Below are 27,718 nucleotides of genomic sequence, written 5' to 3'. Positions count from 1 at the left end.
TCTCCTGGCCCAAACTCCTGAGCTTCCACATGTCATGTTTGGACACTCATCCCCTATATGCCTAGTAAAGAGGCATGACAAAAGACAGAAAGATTTATTGCACAGCCTGGGACATGCCGTGGGAAGACAAAAAGTAAGCACTCAATCCATCTTCATGAATAGTGTTTTATTTCACTTAATTGTATTTTATTTTTTAATTAGAATACATTAATAATATGGGTTGTTTCATTGTGATAATTCCATGTCATACATGCATACAGTATACTCTGAACAAGTTCACCTTCCTTTGATTCCCATTACTTCCCTCCCTTCTACCCCCTTTTTCAAACTCAGTGTAGTTTTGATTTGCATTTCTTTTGTGGCTAAGGTTGCTGAGCATTTCTTCATTTACTTAATGCCATTTACAAATGAATGACAGCTCTTTTGAAAACTGTCTGTTCAAATCATTTGTCCACTTATTATTTTTTATGTTTTTATTTTTGGCGGTACTCAGGGCTGCACACTTGCGAGGCAGGAGCTCTACCACTGGAGCCATGCCCCCAGCCCTTTTTGCATTAGTTATTTTTTGAAAAGAGTCTTGCTTTTATGCCTGCACAGCAATCTTCCTATTCACACTTCTTATGTAGCTGGGATGACAGGCACATGCACCACCATGCCCAGCCTTTATTGCCTGAGATGTGGTCTCACTTTTGCCCAGGCTGTACCGCAATCCTCCTGATCTCTGCCTCCCAAGAAGCTTGGATTACAAGCATGAGTTGCCACACACAGCTCACTTGCACATTTATTGATTGGATTGCTCTTTGGGTGTATAATTTTTGGAATTCTTTATAAATTCTGGATATTAATCCTTTATCAAATGAATAGATGGTAAAGACTTTCTCCCATTCTATAGGTTGTCTCTTGTTTCTGACAATTGTCTCCTTTGCTGAGCAGAAGCTTTTCAATTTGATGCCATCTGTACACTTAACCAGTTACCTCTTTAAAGGCTCTGTTTCCAAATCCAACCACACTGGAGATTCAAGCTTCCACATAAGAATGGTGAAGAGTGAACAATTCAGGCCATAGCACCCTTAATTCCTAGTTGCTTTAAAACAAATTTCCACCTCTGACTCACACAGAGGAACAAATTCAGTGTAAACAGACTTTATGGAAAAGTGCACTGAACACTTAAAATGGTAACATGAGTAAATTAGGAAAGAAATTAGGGAGGAAGGGGAAAAGGGCTGCATTGCCTATTATTTGATTCTTCTTGATCAGTTTTACATTTGCTTTCACCATGTGTTACAGTTATAAATGCCAACATCCTAGTGTTGAAGGTGACTGCAGTGTGGGCCTCTGGGCTGCATGTTAGACCACATTAGTTAGTGCGAGAGCCCAGCCCCACTTACAGGGCATCTGATGAAAGCTTAGCTGTGGCAGTTGCACGGTAATGCCATTTGGCTTTAAAAAAGTCCAGGCAAGTGGTTGTCCATGGCCCAGTAGTTTTACCTGAAATCAGAAACATACACACAAAGGTTTCTAAATGTATCACCTTGACTCACCCACTTTCTATGGGGAAGGAATAATTGGTATTTCTAAAAAGGCACTTTACACAGAATATGCATTTTTTATCTTTCACAATTCACAAGCTGTTTTAACTCTTGATTCATTCAAGTGAATACCTTTGATACTGTTCCTGAATTGCTAACATGAGGGAATGACACTGTGCAGGGATTAGGGAAGAATTGTGAAGGCTGCATGGAGGGTCAGAGTGGGTGAGAGTGCTGGGCGGAGGATCAGGGAGAGAAAAATGACTGAAACCAGTCAGCCCCACAATTGGTTCTGGAAGACTTCCTTTTGCAGAGCAACTCCCTTCTCTTAGCCAGCCTCTGTTCCTCCCCACATTTTCCACTAACCTCCACTAATCAATGATAACACAAATTTAATAATAGCTGTAATTGCTTTATAGCCTTAGTCTTGGTTATACTCTGTGAGTTCAGATAAGTGGTTTTCTACACATTCTAGAGTTATTTGGAACCATAAAACTTTATTGGGTGGGTCAACACAAAAACAAAACCTATGCATTTTTAAATAACAATATTAATTAGGGCAAAAGAGAACATAAATAAAAGGATAACCAATGTCACGCCCAGGTTTCAAAGCTGTACTATAATAATAGATTTGAACTCTATCTCATTTCTGCCTGATCAACCACAGGTGTGGGAGATGAAATGTGGAAAGCTGACATAAGGAAAACAATTTGAACAATTCACCTCCAAGGAATCATCAACTTCTTAAAAGAATAAGCTATACACCATATCAAAATGAACTCAATACCAGTCCTGGTAGCTACCACACTTAGATTAAAATACTTAGAGATATCAAAGCTTACTTTTACTCATACATGTTCTGGGGTGGAGTGTCAGAGGAAGCACCCGAACTCCAGTTTTATGAAAAACTCATTTTGGATGAGTGCAGTGGATTTGAACAACATAGAATAACTATGAAAAATACCATCTATTTTACACTGACATGCTGTAGATAGTGTGGTTTCTAAATTTAGTTTTTTTTAGGAAAAAATTTAATAAAGTGTTGGCCAAACATTTGCCATTGATAAAGTTCATTTTAAAATTATTCTTATTAGGTGTAAGAGGAACTCATACAGTGTAAGATTCCCCTTAAAGTTAAAACAAGTTATATTCTCATCAGGATATTTTAGTAAGCAATATAAATGAATAATAAAAATTCCCTCTTACCTCGGTGGCCCCCAGAGTAGCTTCAGGCTGGCCAAGAAGCAGCTGTCCTGAGGTAGGCCACTTAAGAAACATGGCATAGACTAATTTTTCCTTAGGTTTACATGTGTACCTGGTTAGAAGAAAAAATAAAAAACATAATAACAAATTACTTCCATGTTTCTCATTTATGGGTCAGGCCTGGAATTATTTTACAGAGATACTTCCATATGGTAACTATCTACAAATGTCTCCATTAATAAAAGGGAACAAAAATCTCTTCCACCCCCCTCCCAGTAGTATAAGAAGCACCTCCTTCTTCCACCCCTCTAAAATTAAAAGGAAATCCTTGGGGGAAAAAGATGGGTTTTTTGTTTTGTTTTGTTTTTAGCGAGTATTCCTATTCAGATGATGTCAGGGATCAGAAGGACAGCAGTGAGCTAAGGGAGTAGGACTCCATTGCTAGATGGCTCTCCACTTGCTGGTTCAAATCTGCACAGATATGTCATGTGCTCAGTGTTAGAGATACAACAGAAAACAAAACACAGCTCTTATTCTTATGGAACTTAGGTTAGAATGGGAAAGGCAGACAAACAAAAGTACGAGTTTTGGCACACTAGAAAGGGAAAGAAATTAAGAAATTATAGCAAAGGGAACTTTTTAGATTACAGCATCAGAAAGATGCCACATCAAGAAAACATTTAGACTTCCAGGATGAATGAGAAAAAAGGAAAAAGGTAAGAGTAGTATACTCTACAAAAAGGAAACCATTCACTTGTTCACCTAATTTCTCAACAATACTTATTAAAATCTTTAAATACTAGTGACTGTTTTAGGACTAGAGATGTAGCTTTGACAAAGTCCCTGTCCTCATGCAGTACACATACATGTTTGTATGTGGATGGAAAGGAACTGATAGAGAGGGAGAACTGAAGATGGGAGGTGACCGAAGGAGATTGCTGCAACAATCCTGGTGTGGATGATTTGAGATGGGATTCAGAAAACACAGGTTGGCCTTAATGCAAAAGGAGATCATTCAACTTCGTGCTTATATGCATATATTTCCAGGCACACTCAGCAATCTGGGTCAGGCATGGACTAAGTAAGAGCTGAATTTAACCAGACTTGATATTAAATCAAGTGAGTAACAGAGAGAGAGAGGGTTTAAGGCATTAAGATGTATGGAAGGATTCCAAGATGGCGGCTAGAGGGAGGAAGCAGAAAGTGAGCCTCCTACAGTGAAATCTTGGAGAGACGCTGGAGACACACCTTGCAGGCAAGGTCACAGAGAAGAGGCATAACTTTGACCTCTCCAAACCCCCTGCCTGCACAGAGAATCTCTACTTCATGTTAAACAGAGAAACCAAGAGGGCCCCCGTGCCGCCAGTCGCCCGTGCCCAGATGGCTTGGGAAGAAGCGGACCAGGTGAGCTTCGCGGTACCGCGGTACCCCCACAGACAAGCCTGGGCCAGAGCAGCATAGCCCCCTGGACAGACTGACCTCCACCCAGGGAAAAAAGAGAAACTGAGTAATAAGCAATAAGAACAATAAAGACACACGGGAAAGAGGGTGGGGCACCCTGAGCGCCAAAGATTGGGGGAAGGGAACCCTTCCTGGGACTGTAAATAAACAAGCCAGGCAGGCCAGAGAGGCTCTGGAGGGAGTGGAGGCACACACCCAGCAACCAGGGGCGGGAAAGCTTGTGAGAGTGGCGGAGGGAGGAAAACTCCACAGGAGTGGAGGGAAGACCCACCTCCCACGTGAACTGTAAACAAACACGCAGGCCTCACAACGCGGGTGCAGTGTCACCTTTCCCAGTGTGCTTGGAAAGGGAAAAGCTTCTAGCAGCAGCTCATGCACAGGAGAAATCTGAGCAAACAAAGCCTGTGGGGCCAGGTGAGTGCTAAGCTCACCCCAGAGATCTGCATAAATAATGCCGCCAACAACAGCAGGCTCACAGCAGCGGGCAGGCAAGCCACAGCTGCAGATACCATTCTCACAACTGTCTCCAGACTCTTTCTCCCTACCCTGGATGAGAGAACAACCGAATTACACCTGCGTGCTGAAAAACTTACTGAAACTGTATTGCATTTGAACATGGGACACTTGATGGGGGGTTTGTGTGTGTGTGTGTGTGTGTGTGTGTGTGTGTGTGTAGTTTTGTTCTACTTTATGCATCCCCTTTGATGAGACAACTACAGAACATCTGAGGCACCATCTCCAAGATTGGAGACTGAGACGGACACCCAAATTATTAAGACTGAAACTTCATTGCATTTGAACTTGGAGGTTTTTTGGTTTTTTTGGTTTTTTTGGGTTTTTTTTTAATTTTCTATTTTTCACCTTATTTTAATTCATTTTTATATATAGATATTTCTTCCATTTACTTATTTTTTATTTTTATTCTTATCTTTTTTTTTTTATTTTTGATTTTCAATCCTCTCTCTGTCTCTCTAATGTCTGTTCAGCTTACTGTCAATTAGTACACTAACGCTCTCTGTTTATACCTTTGAAACTTTCTTGTCTGTGTGTTTTCCCCCTTTCTTGAAATCTTTAAATACTAGTGACTGTTTTAGGACTAGAGATGTAGCTTTGAACAAAGTCCCTGTCCTCATGCAGTGCACATACATGTTTGTATGTGGATGGAAAGGAACTGATAGGGAGAACTGAAGATGGGAGGTGACAGAAGGAGATTGCTGCAACAATCCTGGTGTGGATGATTTGAGATGGGATTCAGAAAACATGGGTTGGCCTTAACGCAAAAGGAGATCATTCAACTTCATGCTTATATGCATATATTTCCAGGCACACTCAGCGATCTGGGTCAGGCATGGACTAAGTAAGAGCTGAATTTAACCAGACTTGGAATTTGATCAAGTGAGTAACAGAGAGAGAGAGGGTTTAAGGAGTTAAGAATGTATGGAAGGATTCCAAGATGGCGGCTAGAGGGAGGAAGCAGAAAATGAGCCTCCTACAGTGAAATCTTAGAGAAACGCTGGAGACACACCTTGCAGGCAAGGTCACAGAGAAGAGGCAAAACTTTGGCCCCTCCACACCTCCAGCCTGCACAGAGCATCTCCACTTCACGTTAAATGGAGAAACCAGGAGGGCCCCCAGGCTGCCAGTCACCCTCACCCAGATGGCTTGGGAAGACATGGACAAGGTGAGCTAAGTGGTACATGGTACTTCCACAGACAAGCCTGGGCCAGATCAGCATAGCCCTGTGGACACACCAACCCCCACCCAGGGAAAAAAGAGAAACTGAGTAATAAGCAATAAGAACAATAAAGACACTTGGCAAAGAGGATGGGGCGCCCTGAGTGCTGAAGCAGGACAGAATCCTTCCCGGAACTGTAAATAAACAAGCCGGGCCTGGCTAGAGAGGCTCCGGCAGGAGCGGACGCATGCGCCCAGCGACCAGGGGCAGGAAAGCTTGTGAGAGTGGCGGAGGGAGGAAAACTCCACAGGAGAGGAGGGAAGAAAACTCCACAGGAGAGGAGGGAAGAACCACATCCCACGTGAGCTGTAAACAAACACGCAGGCCTGAGTGTGCTTGAAAGCCCAGTGTGTTTGAAAGGGGAAAGCTTGTAGCAGCAGCTCACACAAAGGAGAACTCTGAGTAAACAAAGCCTGCGGGGCCAAGTGAGTGCTAAGCTCACCCCAGAATCTGCATAAATAACGCCCCCAGCAACAGCAGGCTGACAGCAGTGGGGAGGCAAGCCACAGCCGCAGATAGCCATTCACAGACTTGTGTCCAGACTACTTTTTTTCTCTCTCCCTACCTTTGAAGAGAAAACAACTGAACTACACCTGCATGCTAAAAACTTACTGAAACTGTATTGCATTTGAACTTGGGAGACTTGGTGGGCTTTTTTTTTTGTACTACTATATGTGTCCCCTTTGATGAGACAACTACAGAACAACATCTGAGGCACCTTCTCCAGGATTGGAGACTGAGACGAACACCAAAATTATTAAGACTGAAATTTCATTGCATTTGAACTTGGAGGTTTTTATTTTTTTATTTTTTATTTTTTATTTTGCTTCATTTTATTTTATTTTTTTTCCATGTGTAAGCTATGTGGGAAAACCTTCAATTTTTTTTTTTTTTACTTTTTTTCTCATTTTATTTTATTTTATATACTTCTTTTCTTTCATTTACTTTTTTTTATAGTCTTATCTTTACTCTTTCTATTTTTTATTTTCAATCCTCTCTCTGTCACTCTAATGCCTTTTCAGCTTACGGTTGATTAGTACACTGTCTCTCCCTGTTTTTATCTTTGAAACTTTTTTATTCATTTCTTTGTTTTGTTTTTTTTTCTACTTGATTATATGTTTTTCCCTTTTCCTTTAAATTCTTTGCTTTCCATCCCCTCTCACCCTTCCATTCTAAATATCACTAGTGCAATTATTACAAGCCAAAAAATACTTAATTGCACACAGTACAGGGACAATAACAATATCAAGGACAATGATGGGCAGACAGAAAAAACAGAGAAACCTGTTTCTCCACAGCAAAAAATTAGTACAGGAACCAGAGGGAAATGAAGAGAACAGAAACTCAGATCCAGACTCCAACAAAATGAAGATAAACTATGCCAAAGAACCCAATGAAGCCCACAAGAAGAATTTAAAAGAAGACATACTACAGGTACTCAATGAGAATTTTATAGAGATGATACAGGATAGGGTCAACCAAAATGTACAGGAGACACTCAAGAAATTCCAAGACAACAAAAACAGAGAATTTGAAAAAGCAAAAGAAGAAATAAAGGAAACCATAGAAGCACTGTATAAACACCAAAGTGAAAGAGAGAACATGATGAATAAACAGATAAATGAACTCAGGATAAAAATAGACAACATTAAAGAGGAAACCACCCAGGATATGGAAAACCTCAGAAAAAAGAACAAAACAGAACTGCAAAACAAAACAGAAGGCCAATCCAGCAGAATAGAACAAACAGAAGACAGAATCTAAGAACTTGAAGATGAAATGGTAAATAAAGGAAAAACCGAAGAACTATTAATTAAACAACTCAAGACCTGTGAAAAGAAAATGCAAGAACTCACCAACTCCATCAAAGGACCAAACTTGAGAATCATGGGCATCAAAGAAGGAGATTAAAACAAGTTCAGAAACTAAGGAAAGAATATTGAAGGCTGTAAGAGAGAAAAAACAAGTAACATACAAAGGTAAACCCATCAAAATCACAGCAGACTTCTCAACAGAAACATTAAAAACAAGAAGAGCGTGGGGTGAGATCTTCCAGGCACTGAATGAAAATAACTTCAACCCCAGGATACTCTACCCAGCAAAACTATCATTCAAATAGATGGAGCAAAAAAAGTCTTCCATGATAAGCAGAAACTAAAACAATATGTGACCACAAAGCCACAACTACAAAGGATTCTTCAAGGGATTCTGCACACAGAAAGTGAAACCCAACTTAACCATGAAAAGACAGGCAGCACCAAACCACAGGAAAAGAAAAGCAAGACAGTAGAGAGTAACCTCAACTTAGGTACACACAATCAAACCTTCAAACAACTAAGACAACTAAATGACAGGCACCACCACATACCTATCAGTACTAATGCTTAATGTTAACGAACTTAATTCACCCATCAAAAGGCACTGCTTGATGAAGTGGATTAAAAAGGAAGATCCAACAATTTGTTGCTTACAGGAGACCCATCTCACCGACAGAAATAAGCATAGGCTAAGGATGAAAGGCTGGAAGAAGATTTACCAAGCCAATGGCCCCTGAAAACAGGCAGGAGTAGCAATACTTATCTCTGACAAAGTAGACTTCAAACCTACATTGATCAAACAAGATAAAGAAGGACATTCCATACTAATAAAAGGGAAAATAGACCAAAAGGAAATAATAATCATCAGTCTGTATGCACCCAATGTCAACACACCCAATTTCATCAAACATACCCTGAAAGACCAAAAGAGCATATATAAACGCCACCACAGTGGTTGTGGGAGACTTTAACACCCCATTATCATCAATAGATAGGTCATCCAAACAAAAACTCAATAAAGAAATCCAAGATCTAAAATATGCAATAGATCAAATGGACCTAGTTGATGTCTACAGAACATTTCATCCAACTTCTACACAATATACATTCTTCTCAGCAGCCCATGGAACCTTCTCCAAAATAGATCATATCCTAGGGCACAAAGCAAGTCTCAGCAAATATAAGAAAATAGAAATTATACCGTGCATACTATCTGATCACAATGCAGTAAAAGTAGAACTCAACAACAAAAGTAAAGACAAAAAACAGGTATACAGCTGGAAACTAAATAACTCATTACTTAATGAAGAATAATTATTGATGAAATAAAAGAGGAAATTAAAAAGTTCCTGGAAGTCAATGAAAATGAAAACACAACCTACCAGAATCTATGGGACACAGCTAAGGCAGTACTGAGAAGAAAGTTTATAGCCATGAGGCATATATTAAAAAGACTGAAAGATCCCAAATCAATGACCTAATGATAAATCTCAAACTCCTAGAAAAACAAGAACAAGCAAATCCCAAAACAAATAGAAGGAGAGAAATAATAAAAATAAGAGCTGAAAACAACGAAATAGAAACCAAAAAAACCATACAAAGAATTAATGAAACAAAAAGTTGGTTCTTTGAAAAAATAAACAAGATCAATAGACCCCTGGCAAACCTGACTAAAATGAGGAGAGAAAAAACCCAAATTAGTAGAATTAGGAATGCAAAAGGGGAGATAACAGCAAACATCATGGAAGTCCAGGAAATCATCAGAGACTACTTTGAGAACCTATATTCAAATAAATTTGAAAATCTTAAAGAAATGGACAGATTTCTAGATACATATGATCATCCAAAACTGAACCAAGAGGAAATTAATCACCTGAATAGATCTATAACACAAAATGAAATTGAAGCAGCAATCAAGAGTCTCCCCAAAAACAAAAGCCAGGACCTGATGGATTCTCTGCTGAATTCTATCAGACCTTTAAAGAAGAACTGATACCAACCCTCCTTAAACTGTTCCATGAAATAGAAAGGGAAGAAAAACTGCCAAACACATTTTATGAAGCCAGTATTACACTTATCCCAAAACCAGGCAAAGACACCTCCAAAAAGGAGAACTATAGGCCAATCTCCTTAATGAACATTGACGCAAAAATCCTCAACAAAATAATGGCAAACCAAATTCAGAAGCAAACAAAAACCACTTGATCATCTCAATAGATGCAGAAAAAGACTTTGATAAGACCAATACCATTTCATGATAAAAGCTCTAAGAAAACTAGGAATAGAAGGAAAGTACCTCAACATTATAAAATTATATGTGACAAACCTATAGCCAGCATTATACTTAATGGAGAAAAACTGAAACCATTCCCTCTAAAATCAGGAACCAGACAAGGATGCCCACTATCCCCACTCCTATTCAACATAGTACTGGAATTCCTAGCCAGAGCAATTAGGCAAGAAGAAGGAATAAAAGGAATACAAATAGGTAAAGAAACTGTCAAAATATCCCTATTTGCAGACGACATGATCCTATACCTTAAAGACCCAAAAAACTCTACTCAGAAGCTTCTAGACATCATCAATAGCTATAGCAAGGTAGCAGGATATAAAATCAACATAGAAAAATCATTAGCATTTCTATACACTAACAATGAGCAAGCTGAAAAAGAATGTATGAAACAATTCCATTTACAATAGCCTCAAAAAAAATCAAATACCTAGGTGTAAACCAAACAAAAGATGTGAAAGACCTCTACAAGGAAAACTATACACTTCTGAAGAAAGAGATTGAGGAAGACTATAGAAAGTGGAGAGATCTCCCATGCTCATGGATTGGTAGAATCAACGTAGTAAAAATGGCTATACTCCCCAAAGTAATCTACATGTTTAATGCAATTCCCATCAAAATTCCAATGACATTCATTAAAGAGATCGAAAAATCTACCATGAAATTTATATGGAAACACAGGAAGCCACGAATAGCCAAGGCAATACTCAGTCAAAAGAACAATGCTGGAGGTATCACAATACCTGACTTCAAACTATATTACAAAGCAATATGATAAAAACAGCATGGTACTGGCACAAAAACAGACATGAAGACCAGTGGAACAGAATAGAGGACCCAGATATGAAGCCACACAACTATACCAACTTGTCTTTGACAAAGCTAAAAATATATGATGGAGAAATAGTAGCCTCTTCAACAAAAACTGCTGGGAAAACTGGTTAGCAGTCTGCAAAAAACTGAAACTAGATCCATGTATATCACCCTATACCAAGATTAACTCAAAATGGATCAAGGATCTTAATATCAGACCACAAACTCTAAAGTTGATACAGGAAAGAGTAGGAAATACTCTGGAGTTAGTAGGTATAGGTAAGAACTTTCTCAATAGAACCCCAGCAGCACAGCAACTAAGAGATAGCATAGATAAATGGGACCTCATAAAACTAAAAAGCTTCTGTTCATCAAAAGAAATGGTCTCTAAACTGAAGAGAACACCCACAGAGTGGGAGAAAATATTTGCCAGCTATACATCAGACAAAGGACTGATAACCAGAATATATAGGGAACTTAAAAAACTAAATTCTCCCAAAACTAATGAACCAATAAAGAAATGGGCAAATGAACTAAACAGAAATTTCTCAAAAGAACAAATTCAAATGGCCAAAAAACACATGAAAAAATGCTCACCATCTCTAGCAATAAAGGAAATGCAAATTAAAAAAACCACACTAAGATTCTGCCTCACCCCTGTTAGAACAGCCATCATTAGCAACACCACCACCAACAGGTGTTGGCAAGGATTCGGGGAAAAAGGAACCCTCTTACACTGTTGGTGGGAATGTAAACTAGTACAACCACTCTGGAAAAAAATTTGGAGGCTACTTAAAAAGCTAGACATTGATCTATCATTTGATCCAGCAATTCCACTCTTGGGGATATACCCAAAAGACTGTGACACAGGTTACTCCAGAGGCACTAGCACACCCATGTTTATTGAGGCACTATTCATAATAGCCAAGTTATGGAAACAGCCAAGATGCCCCACTAGTGACAAATGGATCAAGAAAAAAATGTGGTATCTCTACACAATGGAATTCTATGCAGCCATGAAGAAGAACGAAATGTTATCATTCACTGGTAAATGGATGGAATTGGAGAACATCATTCTGAGTGAGGTTAGCCTGGCCCGAAAGACCAAAAATCGTATGTTCTCTCTCATATGCGGACATTAGATCAAGGGCAAACACAACAAGGGGATTGGACTTTGAGCACATGATAAAAGCGAGAGCACACAAGGGAGGGGTGAGGATAGGTAAGACACCTAAAAAATTAGCTAGCATTTGTTGACCTCAACGCAGAGAAACTAAAGCAGATACCTTAAAATCAACTGAGGCCAATAGGAGAAGGGGACCAGGAACTAGAGAAAAGGTTAGATCAAAAAGAATTAACCTAGAAGGTAACACACACGCACAGGAAATTAATGTGAGTCAACTCCCTGTATAGCTATCCTTATCTCAACCAGCAAAAACCCTTGTTCCTTCCTATTATTGCTTATACTCTCTCTTCAACAAAATCAGAGATAAGGGCAAAATAATTTCTGCCGGTTATTGAGGGGGTGGGGGGTAGAGGGAGGGGGCGAAGTGAGTGGAAAGGGAGGGGGTGATGGCAGGGGGAGGAAATGACCCAAGCATTGTATGCACATATGAATAATAAAAATATAAAAATAAATAAGTAAAATTTAAAAAAAAAGAATGTTTGCAATGGATTAATTACAGCAGTGGACCCCTATACCATTAAGCAGTACTGTACCAGGTGCCAGGGGCTATAACTCTAGCTACTCAGGAGACAGAGATCAGGAGAACCATGGTTCAAAGCCAGCCTGAAGCAAATAGTTCTTGAGACCCTATCTCGAAAAAATCCATCACATAAAAAGGGCTGGTGGAGTGGCCCAAGCAGTAAAAGCAGCCTGCATAGCAAGTGTGAGGCCCTGAGTTCAAACCCCAGTGCCACCAAAAATAAACAAATAAATGAACTGTAACTGCCCATTCCCTCCTCCCCTAGCTCCTGGCAGTCACTATTCTAATTTCTGTCCGAATGAGTTTGAATCCTCTTGGTATCTCATACAAACTGAATCATAAACTAGTTGTCTTTTTTGTGACTGAGTCACTTCTCTTCACGTAATGTCCTGCAAGTTCATCTACATTTGTACAGCATGTTGATTTTCTTCCTCCTCATTACTGACTACTACAGACGTGCCACACTGAATCTACATACAAGCGTTTGCTTAACCATCCATCTGTCAGTGGGCAGGGGTTGCATCCACATGTTAAGCTATTGTGAATATAATTCTGCTGTGAACATGGGCAAACAAATATCTTTTTAAGACCCTGATTTTGTTCTCTACTTCTGAATAAATGACCCAGAAGCTAAATTACTAGATCGTGTAGTAATTCTATTTTTATTTTGTAAGGAACTGTTTTGCACAGCACCTGTGGCACTTCACATTCCCATGCAGTGTACAAGGATTCTAATCTCTGCAACATCACCACCAACACTTGCGTTCTTTTCTTTTTAAATACTAGCTATCCTAATGGCTGGGAGGTGGTGTGTCATTGTGGTGTTGGTTGCATTTCCATAGTCATTACTGATGTTAACTATCTTTTATTATGCTATTGGCCATCAGACAAATTCTACCAGTACAACTATTGTCTAGGTAGGGGACAGATTCCTGGTGCTCCCTACTCTGCCATCTTCCCAGAATCCTCTCTGTTTTGGCTGATTTTGATCTACTATTTCTTTGGTTACCTCTTGCTTGCTAATTTGTTTAGATGTAATGTCTAAAAAAGAATTTATCAAACTGACTAAACAGTAGTCTATTTCAGGTTAACCAATGGTTATTTTTCACTTATCTGAATGGCTCACAATTTTATAAGAGCTAGCTACTTTTTAGCTAAAATTTGTCCACCACCATTCTTAAATATCTCTAGAAATGATTTAAACAGTTTGAGAAACATTACGTTCAAAAACATTCCGATTCTTCTCATTCCTTCTCTTTGTATCTGAGTGAAGCTGGAAAGTGTTTTGTACAGTAGACTTCTGATTTCAACATTTATCCTGCTTTTCTCTTTATATCTCCAAGAAATTTTAAATGCCTCCCTCTATTAAATAATACTTGGTAACCAGTAAGGCTTACCACACATCTGGGGTGACAGTGTCATTCTGAGATCGCCAAGTGTGGGTTTCATAAATGGCTTCCCCATTGACTTTTAGCCAGGTCCCCATTTGCCTTAATCGTTCCTCGAAAATTGCAGAAATGATGCCATCTAGTGTGGGGCCAATATTCATCAGAAGATTCCCTCCACATGCAACTGTTTCCACAAGTTGCTAAAAAATTAAGAATAATTACAGGTCTTAGAAAAAAAAATCCCAACCTCCATATGTTAATACATTATATTTTTATATGTATATAGTCACTATCTAGAAAAATAGACAGAGCTTAGATTAATGCTTTGTTTTAGGCCACTGAACTGTCCAAATTATAAGAAATAATTCCCATATAGCTTCACTATTAAGAATATTACAATAATAGCCACTGAAAGGGCTGGTCATAGTGACACATGTCTGTAATCCTCTGAGGCCAGAGGAGCAAGTTTGGGGTCATCCTGGGCTACATGGTGAGGCCCTGTCTCAAAAATCAAAATAAATAAATAAATAGCCACCAGATACTTTACTGTACCTTCACCAGTTCTTCTATTGTAAGGTAGTCACTGATTGCGGCATCTCTCCTGTAACCCCAGGACAGCTTGTCTATTGTCATGCAGTTTTCCCATTTATGTGGTAAAAGATAACCCGGGTTATAGCGGTCAGCGCACGTATAGTAGCCTCCGTGCTTACAGATGGAACCAGCTCCCCAACGATCATTGGTGACCACTGTGTCTCGAACTGGGCTGAAAGAAAAGTGTGCTTCCTTTAAAAAAAGAAAAAGTGCTTTTAACACAAAAGGCAATGTCACTGAAAACAGGTGTATCTGAAATCCACTTCTGAATAAGTGACTCTCGCATAACAGAGGGCAAATAGACCTGGGACTATGGAGTTCTAGCTCTGCTAATTTCTAGCTACCAGACCTAGAGCAAGTACCTCTGAATAATGAACTCCCTTAATAGTATATAGACCAAAACTATCTGATTAAAACACTTAGCCCAGTGCTCAGTTCATACAGCAGAGTATTATTTGATGCTCCTCCTCCTACACTGTGAATGGTAGCCAAAACTAATACTCAACATTTTTTTCTCCAAGGACCGAATAATCATATATACATACACACAAATATATGCATATATGTGATTAATATATATATGCATATATACAAAAAATATATATTCTAGCCCTTACGATTGTGCTTCATAAAAAATCTAGGTAAAGAAACAACTACTAAACTGAGCGTAATGACTCACACCTATAATTCCAGCTACATGGGAGGTGAAAGTAGGAGTATTGCAGTCCAAGGCTGGTCTGGACAAAAAGCACAAGACCTATCTGAAAAATAACTAAAGCAAAAAGAGTGGTAGGGCATTTGCCTAGCAAACATACTGCCAAAAAAAAAAAAGTGACAATTTACATGAGATGAACTATCCCCACATTTCTTTTTGCTTATTAGCATAAATTAATTTACAAAGTGGTTTCACTGTGATGTTTACATACATGCATATAATGTACAGTAAGCCTGCCTTATTTTCAGGTTTATTATATGGTTTTGATCAAGCACGATCAAAAAATAGTTTTTAAAAAATCAAAAGAAATTTCAAAAAGAAAAAACTTTAATTCTCACACATGCACTGTGCAGCTCAGTGGATGTGGAGAAGCACTCAGTCCGTCCTGTGTCGTCGTCACTTGTGTTTAAACCGTTGTGTGATCTGCTGAGTTTTCCTACCCTTGATTTTGTGAAAAGCTGCCTCCCAAAAAAGCAAATAGTTCCCCCAAAGCAAGGTAAAAGTGAATGTGTTTAATTGAAGTGATAAAGTGAAATTCTGAGATCTGTTGAAAGGCAGAAGGTGGGCAGCGCTACGAGGAAAATGAATGGCTCATCCACGTTCCAGCATGAACTCTGTGCTCCCTGAGCCTGTGCGACTTCTTCAGTGTGGCCGCCTTGGAGCCATACACTGCAGCACCAAGAGTCTACTGCACTTCAATAAAATTCATCCATTACTCTTCTCTTGAACCACTCTCCTCTCCTCACCTTCTGCTTTTGAACAGTTTTTAGTGGGTTCCATTATGCTATTTTCATACACATACATAATGTGCTTTGATCATATTCACTTGTCACCCACTCTTTTCTCCCACCCCATTGTCACTGGCTGCCATCCCCAAACAGTGCTCCTTTTACAATTATGTCATTTTTTTTTTAATTTTAGGCCTAGATTCTTCAATATGAGCAAAAACATGATATTTGTCTTTCTGAGCTTGGCTTATCTCATTTAACATGATGATCTCCAGTTCCATGCATTTTCCTGCAAATGATGTAATTTCATTCTTTATGGCTGAATAATACTCCACTGTGTATATGTGCCGTGTTTTGTTTATCTATCCATTGGTTCTCCACAGCATTCCTTATCATGACTCAACTCCATTTACAGTGGACAGTTTTGATTCCCAAATTATAGAAGATGGGTCCCTGTCTTTCCCCTTGGAAGGAGTTCCTGGAGACACTGCTGTGTTCAGTAGTTTCATGGGTTTTCCAGAACATTCTTATTAGTGCCCTTTGTGGATTTGGAAGCACAATGGAAGGCTGCCTGACTTCACAGGGCAAGGCCAAGTGCTCTCTACTTACAACTGTAAATGTAGTCCATCCAGTTCACGCTCAACGGAGGAGCTCCATCAGAACTCCCTGTTTTTCCAGGGCAAACTCAACAGGCTAGGAAAGAACAGGAGGAGGTAAGAATTCTGATGATGAAGGAAAAGAGGAGACAGACAAGGGCGATAGAAACAGGGTGACAAAGACTGTTAGAAGGTAAAAGGATTTACAAAAAAATGCATTCAGAAGAATCGGAAAAGCCCATAATCAGAAGCAGTGACGAATGGGCCATAAAAGACCAGACCAGGAGATGAAAAAAGGGACCCATACCATGAATACTTTTAAAGTCTTTGATCCTGGGTTTTTAGTCTGATTCCCAAATCAGACAATTAAGTTGTATCTGACTCCTGATGTGTTTACTCCTGATTATTTTGAGAAAGCACTGGCATAGCTAATAAGCATTATTTGTATTGATTTCCTCCCTGCATACTATGAATGCACCTAAATACTTCAAGAAGCAAGGGAATTAAAATGTTACCCATGTATTAGGAGTGTGTGAGACAACCACAGCAATCTAAGTGTGTACAGACCTTTCATTATACAGCCAGGCTAAGAAGCCGGTGCTGTTCCAGTAGTGATCTGGTGCCCCTCCATCTCCATCCGACCACAGAACCTCCGGCCGATACCTGTTCACCAGCTCAAAGAGCTCAGGCAACATCTTAGAAACTGGAAATCGTTGTTCTTGGAATGAACTGGACTGATCCTCAAGGAAGAAGGGATGGAACCATTCAAAAAGAGAATAGTAGAGTCCAAAATGCAAGTCAGTTCTCTTCCTAATGGCCACCTCGAGTTCCTTCACAATGTCCCTCTTTGGCCCTTCATCTACAGCATTCCAGCTCCAGGAATACTCTGAACCCCACAGGGTGAAGCCTGAAAAATGATATTAAACATCTTTGTATTATCAATTTTACTTCAGTAAATTTCTACCATAAAAATGTCAAAGAAGTTATATATATATATATATGTATATACATAACTGCTTCTACAAATGACTGTTCCATGGCAATTTTTTTCATAGTCTGTATTCTGCTCTTACAAGAGAAACGTGAGAATTTAAACTAGGTGGGTCCGAGGTTTTTAAGAGCAACTTTCAGGGTGCATTATAAGGTCTATATAGCCTGATCTATCTCTGGTATTTGTCCTGACAGTCTTTGGGTTCCTTGAGGGATAGCATCATGCCTGCTATATCCTCAACCAACTGCTAGCACAGGGACAAACACATAATAAGGAATCAACCATAAATGGCAGATCATAGCTGAAATGGGAACATCTTCCACTCTACAGTGCTAAACAATGACCAGCACCATTTACAGTGAAGATCCTGAGAGGGACTCCTACAAGATTCTTATTTGTCTTCTCAACCAAAGATTAAGGGATATTGCCTGGTTTAGGATTATTTGCTTTTGTTTTTGGTGGGATTAGAGTTTGAACTCAGGACTTCACATTTACAAAGCATTTGCTCTACTGCTGCAGTTATGTCTTCAGTCCATTTTGTTCTGGTGATTTTGGAGATAGGGTGTCTCAAGCTATTGGACTGGCCTTGAATTGTGATCTTCCTGATCTCAGCGCTGCCCCCCCCCCCAAGTAGCTTGGGATAACAGGCATGAGCCACCAGTGCCCAGCTAGGATTGTTTAATTTGTTAGAGTATGATTCTTGAACATTCATGATCCGTGTACAGATACTAAATTTTCTATAGCTTGATAACTCATTTAATGGAAGTGGGAGGACACTATTTCCCAATGTTTTCAAATATACATGCTATTTGTAATCTCATCCTACTCTGAAGTTATGAACTCAAAAAGTGAATAATCGGTCTGGAGGAGTAGCACAAGTGGTAGAGCACCTGCCTAAGCAAGCATGAGGCCCCGAGGTCAAATCCCAGAACTGCTGAAAAAAGTGAATAATCTATCAAGTAAATTAGGAAGAAAGCACTTTGAAATAATTCATATTTTAACAGGAATCTGCATTTAGATTGCTAGTTCTATATAAAAATATTAAAAGAGATATACAAACTAAAATACTTGAGAAATAATATAAAACCCTCAAAAATTTTGCTTAGTACCTAGAGTTTTAAAAGCATCTGTTACTGTTCCACTAAAGTCTAAAAGTATCTTTAAGAATAGACATCCATAAGATGCCTTTGGCAAATCACTTCACTCTTATAAATTAGGACAAGTCTAAGATTGGCTCCCTCTTCAAATTTATAAGAAGTTTTTAAAATAGTTTGCACTTACTCCAAAGCTGTTCATGATAAGCTTCAAAGCAATGTCAATATTTAAAGTCTGACTCAAAAATTAGCTATGACTGCTAATGTAGGACCACTGTGTTACCTTCTAGTTATTCTTCTACCACCCCTGATATCTCTAGGCACCACTATAATCCTGTAACTATTTTTCCCTCTAGGTGATCTGTCTTCCTTTCATCACTGGCAACTCATCCATGGTTGGCACCATTTGGCCATCTAAAAATTGGTCAAAAGTGCAGCCAGATATGCCAGTAACGACACAAGACTATAGCAGCAACATCCCCATGATGTTTTTTCAGAATGCATTACAGGGAGAGGAAAAGGAAGTGTGCAATCCCAACTGTAAAATTGATCCAGCAACACTCATCCCACTTCAAATAGCTTTAATCTTGAAAATATTGTTAAATGTGCATGTAACAAACTATGACCATCTTTCCTCTTGTTCTGTGGAGGGTAGGATCTGTCCATATCCCTAAAGCTTCTTAATTGAAGTTGAACATGTGGAAGTATAAAAAAAAATCCATCTCCACTTCTGGTTACTCCTAAGAGAAGACTGATTTCATAGGGATGACCTTGATTTCATCTCTTCTTCCTAAACAACAACTTCACAGTTTATAACCATTATCAACATTTGCTTGTGTGTGCTGTACTTACCTTCGTGATGTTTGGAAGTTAAGACAACATATTTGGCACCAGAGGCCTGAAGAATTTCTGCCCACTGGTTGGCATTAAAAAATTTTGCTGTAAATAGTGGTCCAAAGTCTTCATACTTAAAATCGGGAGGGTAATTTTCTTTCATAAAGTTCACAAACTTTGGTCTCTTTTCCTTTTGCCAATACCACCTATGCGGGGAGAAGAAACAGCACGTGAACAGCACAAACATAGACATTTGAAATACTGACCCAGGCTCCCTCTAATATCTCCCCCTTATTCAAATACTACCAAACTCTCTTTCACTTCCCCATGATGTGACTTTGCCTAAGAACAGCTTATGTCAACCAGAACTCCCTCCCATTTTCCATCTGTCTCCCTGTGAAATCCTCTAAGCTCAGAAACTAGACAAGTCAGCCACTATTCTCTTAATTCTTCACTCTTAAATCACAACATGTATGTGCCTTTACATATTAAGTCACTTTGTGACCTAGGTGACTAAGGTTTCAAAGGAGAAGATGACATGACTAAAACATGCATCTATTATATTCACTAGCAGAAACATTTGGAGAAGATTAGGGAGCAAAAAGGGAAGCAATAGTAAAATTAAGAAGATGCTGTGACTCAGCTTCAAGGTTACTTGTTAACACATTCATTCTGGGCAACAGTACATTGATTTCAATAGATACATTGAAATGTATATTTTATATCTATATATACATGGCACTGGGCTTGAACTCAGAGCCTCATGCCTGCTAAGCAGGTGCTCTTACCCCTTGAGCCATTCCCCCAGCCCTGGCAGTAGAATATTGAGCCTAAATGGCTTCAGGAAGACATCCTAAGGAAAAGCACATCTAAACCACTGTAGATGAACCCAGCAGTAGCCGTGGTCATGAAATAGATGCTGGTCCCATCTCTCCTTCAACCTCTACTTTGCCTAGCTCCTCTCCTTTCGAAAGAGTAGTTCCAATGTCAGCACCAGATCCCCAAAATAACCAGCATCCTCTTCTGGCTGAGAAAATTTCATTAAGGACTTCAGATGCAGGTAGCACTGTCGTTTCCCGGGCCTGAAGTCATGTACACACTTCACCAGCATTCAACACAGGTACGGCACTGATGTGTGACCCATGCTGGCCGTGGGCTGTGAGAGGAAAGCAACCTGAATGATTCTTGGAATCATCTCCTTCCAGATGAGAAGAGAAACTGGCCTTCTGGTTTGGCAAAGTTGAAGGTTGTATGAGTTTATGATTCCTGGTCAGCATCATGTGACTCTGAAGGATCAAGTCCACAGAAGGAGCCTACATTTTTTATTTCATCAATGAGACAACAACTTCTAAACTTTTTGTTATATAAGATCATTAGCCCCTATTACTACTACCTTCTGCTTGGTTTGTGATACCTTGAAGTGAAAGTGTAGCTGACCCATGAAGGACTTTCATTTTCTTTATTTTTGTGGGGGTTTTGTTTGGTCCTATGGAGGTCACCCCCATAGGCTCTACCTCTGAACTATACTCCCAGCCTGCATTTTTTTAACCTGTTTAAATTTAAATACAAAAAAAAAACTGCGACAATCAGAAACAAGAACACAGATATGTAGAGACAAATAGATACAGATCTCAGGAAAAGTTCCATGGAACAGTTCAAGAGATCATGTGCACATTTTTACACTGATCTTCAGATAAAGCCTAAAGCACCCTTTTTTTGTGCTTTAAATCCTTCATATAGTAGTCTACTAATAATTTGAGGATGTTTGTTTTAGGGTACCATTCTAAAATCTTTTAAAAGTTCTACAGTCACACATGGTAACATTTTAACGTAAACAACCAGCAGTGGTTCGTGCAGGTCGTTCCACCTACCCAAGATCACTGGGTTCAGGAACGGGAGACCACAGTGGACAACATAATCGGACCCCGTCTCAAAACAAACAAACAAACAAAAAACCCCAAGAACCAACGTGTGTCCTGATGCACAGACGTTTCGCTACCCCTGAATATGTTTTAACCATACTTCGTGGCAGAACGACAGGTAGCAGCGGAACCACAAAGACACCTGCGTTAATTTCTCACACGTGATTAATTTCTCGGGTCGCTCGGTGGCGTGCGGACACCCTGAGGTGCACGGCTCTCACGCTGAGAAGCTCGATCCACAGACAGCGTGTCTGGAAACGGGAGGTCACACAGAAGGAAAGCTCCGCACGACGCACTGGGTCATCCGGTGGAAACTCCGGCAGGTGCAAGCGACCGGGGGCAGCGCAGGAAGGCAGCGGGGCGGGCGGGCTGGTGACTGGGCTGTGGGTCAGAAGCGGGTGCGAGGAGGCCCTGGGGCAGGGGATGCCGCACTCACCAGAACCATTCGCTCCCGAAGCTGGGCACGGAGAACACGCCCCAGTGGATGAAGATCCCGAACTTGGCCTGGTCGAACCAGGCGGGCAGTGGGCGGCTGTCCAGAGACTCCCAGGTGGGGTCGAAGCGCGCGGGACACCCGGGCGGCAGCAGCAGCAGCAGCAGCGGCGCGAGCGCAAGGCGCGTGAACCGGAGGAGGCCTGGGGACGCCATGGCCCAAAGCCGCTGTCCCTCCTCCCGCCAGCTCCTGCAAGCGCCGCCCGCCGCCCGAGAGCTGTCCTTCCGCGTCTCCTGCTGAGTATGCTGTGACACTGTCACCTGACCAAGGCAGCTTAGTCAGGTGACAGACCGTCCTCTTCCTCTAAATTGACAGTGGCCTCCTCCCGGGCGCTGGAACAGAATGACCCCAGGAGGGCTGGATCGCTCACTTGAATAACTAAGATGACAAATGCCCAGCCAACACATTTTACCAACCCTGATTGTTTCAAACCAGCCCTTGAATTTACTTAGCTAATACTTCCAGTCTGCCTGATTTGAGGAGAAAAGAGGAGTGTGGATCAGTAACCCGTGACCAGCACCACCCGAGAAGTCAACGCGACCCTACCCAACAGCCTGATGGCTGCAAGACGTGTCAGGATTACACACCCCACAGTGCACCTGGAGGCAGAGGTAGGAAATATAGGGCAGCCCTTCCCTCAAGATTTTAGAAAGCCATCTAGATGAGCTTAGCCTCTGCATTTACCCAGGGTTTCTAGGTGACTTAAAACAGCAGCAGTCTTCAACAAATGTTTCTGGATAAACTAAATATCTGCATTCAGAAAACTGAAACTAGATCTATGTACAAGTATCAACTCACAGTGGATAAAGGACCTTTACAAAGATCTGAAACTTTGAAGCTAGTGCAGGAAAGAGCAGGAAACACACTGGAATTAATAAACATAGACAATGACTTCCTGAATAGAACTCAAATGGCTCAGCAACTAAGAGAAAGGAATGACAAATGGGACTTCATGAAATTAGAAAGCTTTAGCACAACAAAAAAAAAAAAAGGTCACCAAATGGAAGAGGCTGTCCACAGAATGGAAGAATATTTTAGCCAGCTGTACATTTGACAAGGGATTAATGACCAGAATATACAGGAAGTTCAAAAAATTAAACCTCCCCAAAATCAATGACCAAATAAAGAAATGAGCAAATGAACTGAAAAGAGGTTTTTCAAAGGAAGAAGTCCAAAAGCTAAAAACCCACATGAAGAAATGTCAATATCCCTGGCCGTAAAGGAAATGCAAATCAAAACCACACGAAGATTCCACCTCACCCCTGTTAGAATAGCCATCATCAAGAACACAAATAACAAATGCTGGTGAGGATGGGGGAAGGGGTAAGGAACTCTCATACACTGTTGGCCCAAATGTAAACTAGTACAACCACTATGGAAAACAGCATGGAGTCTTCTCAAAAAGCTAAAAATAGAACTGCCATATGACCCAGCAATACTACTTCTAGGAGTATACTGGAAGGAATATAAATCAGGTTATAATAAAGGCACCTGCACACCCATGTTTATTGCGGCATTACTCACAATAGCCAAGCTATGGAAACAGCCAAGGTGTTCCACTACTGATGAATGGATTAAGAAAATGTGGTACTTATATACAACAGAATTTTATTCAGCCATAAAGAAGAATGGTATTTTTGTCATTTGCAGGTAAATGGATGGAACTGGAGAATTTCATCTTCTGTGAAGTTATCTAGGTTCACAAAGCCAAAAGCTGCATGTTTTCTCTTATATGTGGAATATAGACCTAATACAAATACAAGCAATGTTATGAAAAACAGGTTACCCTAAGGGGAGGCCATACATATGAGAGGGAGGATAAAAGAAGGAAGTTAAGAAGGTGAATATGGTAGATGCACTTCCTATGCAAGAATGAAGATAGAATTTTTAAACCTGTCGAAGTCACCATAAGAAGGGGACTAGGGTAGAAAAGAGAAAAATAGAGGAGCTGAACAATCCATGTTATAATACATGGAAATGTCACAAGGAAATTCCCTGTATTGCTATCTTAAACAAACAAAAATGTCTTTTTTTTTTTTTTTTTTTACAAAATCAGAGAACACGAGGGCAGAACAGGTCCTGTCTGGGAAGTTGGTATCAGTGGGAGGGGGGAGGATGTGGGGAAAGTATATAGGAGGGTGAATATGGTACAAATACTGTGTATATGTGTATATAAATGGAAATGATACCTATTGAAACTATTCCAGGAGTGGGAGGAGAGGGGATATAAAGAGAATGATGAATTCAACTATGATATATTTGATATAAGAACTTTTGTAAATGTCACAATGTACCCCATCTCAACAACAATAACATAAAAAAAGTAAATTTAAGAAAAAAAAAAAAAAAACCACTGCTGTCAACCTTGAATATGCATCAGATAAAATTCCCAGAGTTTCAAATTCAGTAGATTTGGAGCCCAAATTTGTTTGGGTTTTTTTTCTTTCTTTCTTTCTTTTTGTCTTCCCCTGAGGTATTGTAGTACCTTGAACACAGGGCCTCAAGCTTGCTAAGCAGGTGCTCTCCCATCTGAGCCACATCCTCAGCTCCCTGCCCACTCCTTTTTCAGATAGGGTTTTACATTTTTGCTCCAGGAAGCTTCTGACCAATGATCCTCCTGATAGCTGTCTACAAATTCGCTGGGATACACAGGTGTACAAACTTTCCTGAGAATCACTGCATTAAGAAATGAGGTGACCTGAGATAAGTGACACCACTTGTTAGCAGCTGTTGGTCTACAGGGTGCCCCAAAGGGAGAGACTGGGGATCAACCCTTGTCAAATTCTTCATCACTGCCAGAGGAAGAAGTCCTGCATTGAGTCTTCAGGGATGTCACTAGCTGATAGCTGAGCAAGGCTTTCAACACATTCTGGATTTCCATATGGGAACTGAATTATAGCCATCAATTAGTCTTGGCAGTTGGCAAAACTGGTGTGAAGTGGGCAGTGGAAGAGTGACACATTGCCCTCCAACCTGACATCAACACCCAGGGAAAAAAAAGCATTCATCTCACAGGAAGCTGTTTTTGCCGAAAAACACTGATATGTGTGGATCTGCAAATGTCCGAAGGCAGGATAAAATCTTGACATCCCTGACTCCATTTTGTATCTGTGTGTTTTGCTTTGAGTTGTTCTCCACTGCAGTCACATTGCAGCCATCTTGGAATCCAGAAAGGACAGGACCATTGGATAAACATCTAGCGATGGGAGCTGAAGCTCCAGCTAACCAGGCAGCAATGGCTTTCTTATTGTAACAAGGCTGACGAACTGGGAGCTAACGAGCAGTAGACCACCTCTGACCAGAGCGAACTGGTGATGGTGACTGTTAAATGATTATGAATATCTCTCTTTCCCTACTCCCATTTCTTCATTGTTTAAACCCAATGCATATCTTTATATGGGGGAGGCAGACTGAAGTGCTTACTTTGCCTCTTCCTGTGGCTGTACGTGCCATGTTAATAACTCTCCTCTCTCAGTCCTTCGCCACTACTCATCTCTCTATTTGGTACATTGGGACAGATTGGCCGGACCTGACATGTGGAACCCCTGGAGTTTTGGCCTGTGTCCTAAAACTCCAGTTACATTCAGAAATAATTGAACCCCATCAAATCCTTCTAGAGTAAATAACCTAGCTTCATAGTAGCAAGAAATATGGCAGGAATAGAAGAAACACCTTCTGCTCTCTGGCCAGGGACAGAGAGCAGAAAGAAAAGGAGGAATAAAAGGAAGCAATCAAAGAATTCAGAAGAGGAGAGGCACCCCAGAACACAGTGTGAGAGCAGTTAGCCACTGTGGTTCCCACCCTGGCTCTACCCTCTGCCACAGAGCTGTGGAATCCTGGGTAAAGCATTTGACCCTTCAGCCCTCCCTGAGGCTCAGTCTCCTCACTTATTAGACGCACATGATAATAGGGCATCTTCCTGATAGGGTTTTGGTAATAAATTGTGCAAAGTACTTATTAAGTTCATGTAAGTGTGAACTAGTGCCCCCACATGTGCAGGAGAGATCAGGGAAGCCCAAGGAAAGGAACTGTTCTGTCCCATTTCTCTTTAGGGCTCCAGGCTGACAGGCAAATTTAACAAGGTCAACCGTATTGGACACAAGGAGGCTGCTAAAATAGCTTTCCTGGGGTGACTTTTATATTCAAGTGACATAGACAGGACCCAGAATTAGCTGAGAACCTAATAGGAATTCTGACCTGAGTGGTTCTCTGTGGCTGACCCTCTTTGCCAAGGATTGGGGTTCATAGCCATCCCTCAAAAGACCCCAGCATACCTCCTGGAAGCTGAAGCAGACCCTACAAGAACAGATCACACGTAACAGCAGCTTCAGGCTTCCTCTGGGAATGATAGGAAGACAAGTGTCAGCACCTCAGGACTGGAGGAGGCAGGGGACACCATCCTGTTTCCCAGCACATTAAGAACACTGAGAATCCCTGTCACCTTAGGGAGACACCGGGTAGGGAGGCATCTTCATCATTAAGCGTTTTTTCCCAGAGGAGAAACTAAATATCTAAAGTGGCTGGTCAATTGTTGGGATTTGTCTGCATTTAGTCCAGGCTGAAAATGAAATTTACCCATTGACCAACTGGTATGGGGTGGGGAAAAGGGGGCGTGCTGGTCTGTCAAACAAGCAGGTTCACTATAAATAAAAGAGCAATGTTTTCTCTGCACTGTGGTGGAACTAGCAGAGAACTGAGAGGGATCTGGGCAAGAGAGACAAAGAGATAAAGGTGATGATGTTTTTTAAACGAAAGAAAGAATACAGAAATGGAGTCAGAAAAGCATATAAAGGCAGCAGGAGAAACAAAGTATCCCCAAACTGAAATCAAAAAGCAACTGAAATGCAAAGAAAAGCAGACAATGTGCAAGACTCATAAATAAAGACAAGAAAATAGAAATGCTAAAAGAACAAAGCAGTGTGAAAGACTCAAGGGGCAGCAGCACAGAAGAAGCTGACACCCAGACTAGGCTAGGCATTCATTATGGCATGTGAGCCTCACGTGGACAGTGTGGGAGCACACCAGAGGCCACCAGCAAAGGCAAGTGCAGCAGGTGCAAGGTACCTGGGACAGGGGAGGGCTGAAGAACAAGCAGAGAGAGGCAGTGGATGAAAACAAGAGGGAGCAAAAGGAGTCCTCCTTATGGTCCATGACATGGAAGGTAGAACCCAAATAGACTCCCCAGTGCTCAGTGAGCTCTTGGCCTTGACCATAAACTATTCTGATGGTGCACAAACATCTTGAAGCCACACTGGTATTTTTATTCCTCTTTCTTTGAACTAAAGAGTGACGGTTCTGAAGAATGTGGGCAAGCTGAGGCTGGCAGGGCTGTGCCATGACTGGCATGGGCCTTGGGAACATTTGCCTTCATGAGCCTCTTTTCTTCTCTTAAGAAAAAAAAAGAATAAGAAATATATTTTAGGACTACATATACAAATGAATATAGAATATGCTAATGTTATGTACTAAAACATTTCCTTTGATCAAAATATTCTGTTTTTCCCTTTCCAATTTTAGAAGAAATAAAGGCAGTTTTGTGGGTGTCTACATACAAGCATTGTTGGCACTGTGCCTGCAGCACTGATCAATAAGACAGGCCTGGACAACTTAGACACACAAAATAATAAGCTCTAAAAATACACAGGGATTAAATTAAATATTTATGCTAATGTGAGCCAGGTAAGTGCATTCAAACAACAGCAATTGCACTCAGTGATCATGGGGGTTTCATAATTCCAGAGAGAGGTGGTTTTCTTAGGTGCTCACATATACCATTTAATCCTTACTACATGTTAGGCACAGTCCCATGTGA

At 40.6% G+C, this 27,718-nt stretch overlaps 1 protein-coding gene across 1 annotated transcript; it reads right to left on the bottom strand.

Annotated features, from left to right (window-relative positions):
• Window positions 1-151: 151 nt before the first annotated feature.
• On the bottom strand, window positions 152-22,162 carry Fuca2 (alpha-L-fucosidase 2). Its single transcript, XM_074072888.1, has 7 exons — window positions 21,850-22,162; window positions 19,510-19,697; window positions 17,140-17,479; window positions 14,495-14,705; window positions 13,952-14,142; window positions 2,736-2,844; window positions 152-1,488 (listed from the first exon to the last, which is right to left on the bottom strand). Exons 1-7 carry the CDS (start codon window positions 22,059-22,061, stop codon window positions 1,348-1,350), a joined length of 1,392 nt encoding a protein of 463 aa, XP_073928989.1. The 5' UTR covers window positions 22,062-22,162; the 3' UTR covers window positions 152-1,347.
• Between the last annotated feature and the right edge of the window lie 5,556 nt (window positions 22,163-27,718).

This window comes from Castor canadensis, chromosome 1 (genome assembly GCF_047511655.1).
Source record: "Castor canadensis chromosome 1, mCasCan1.hap1v2, whole genome shotgun sequence".
Classification (NCBI taxonomy): domain Eukaryota; kingdom Metazoa; phylum Chordata; class Mammalia; order Rodentia; family Castoridae; genus Castor; species Castor canadensis.
The sequence above is the reverse complement of the archived record's forward strand: the minus strand, read 5'-3'. Positions and strand labels throughout refer to the sequence as shown.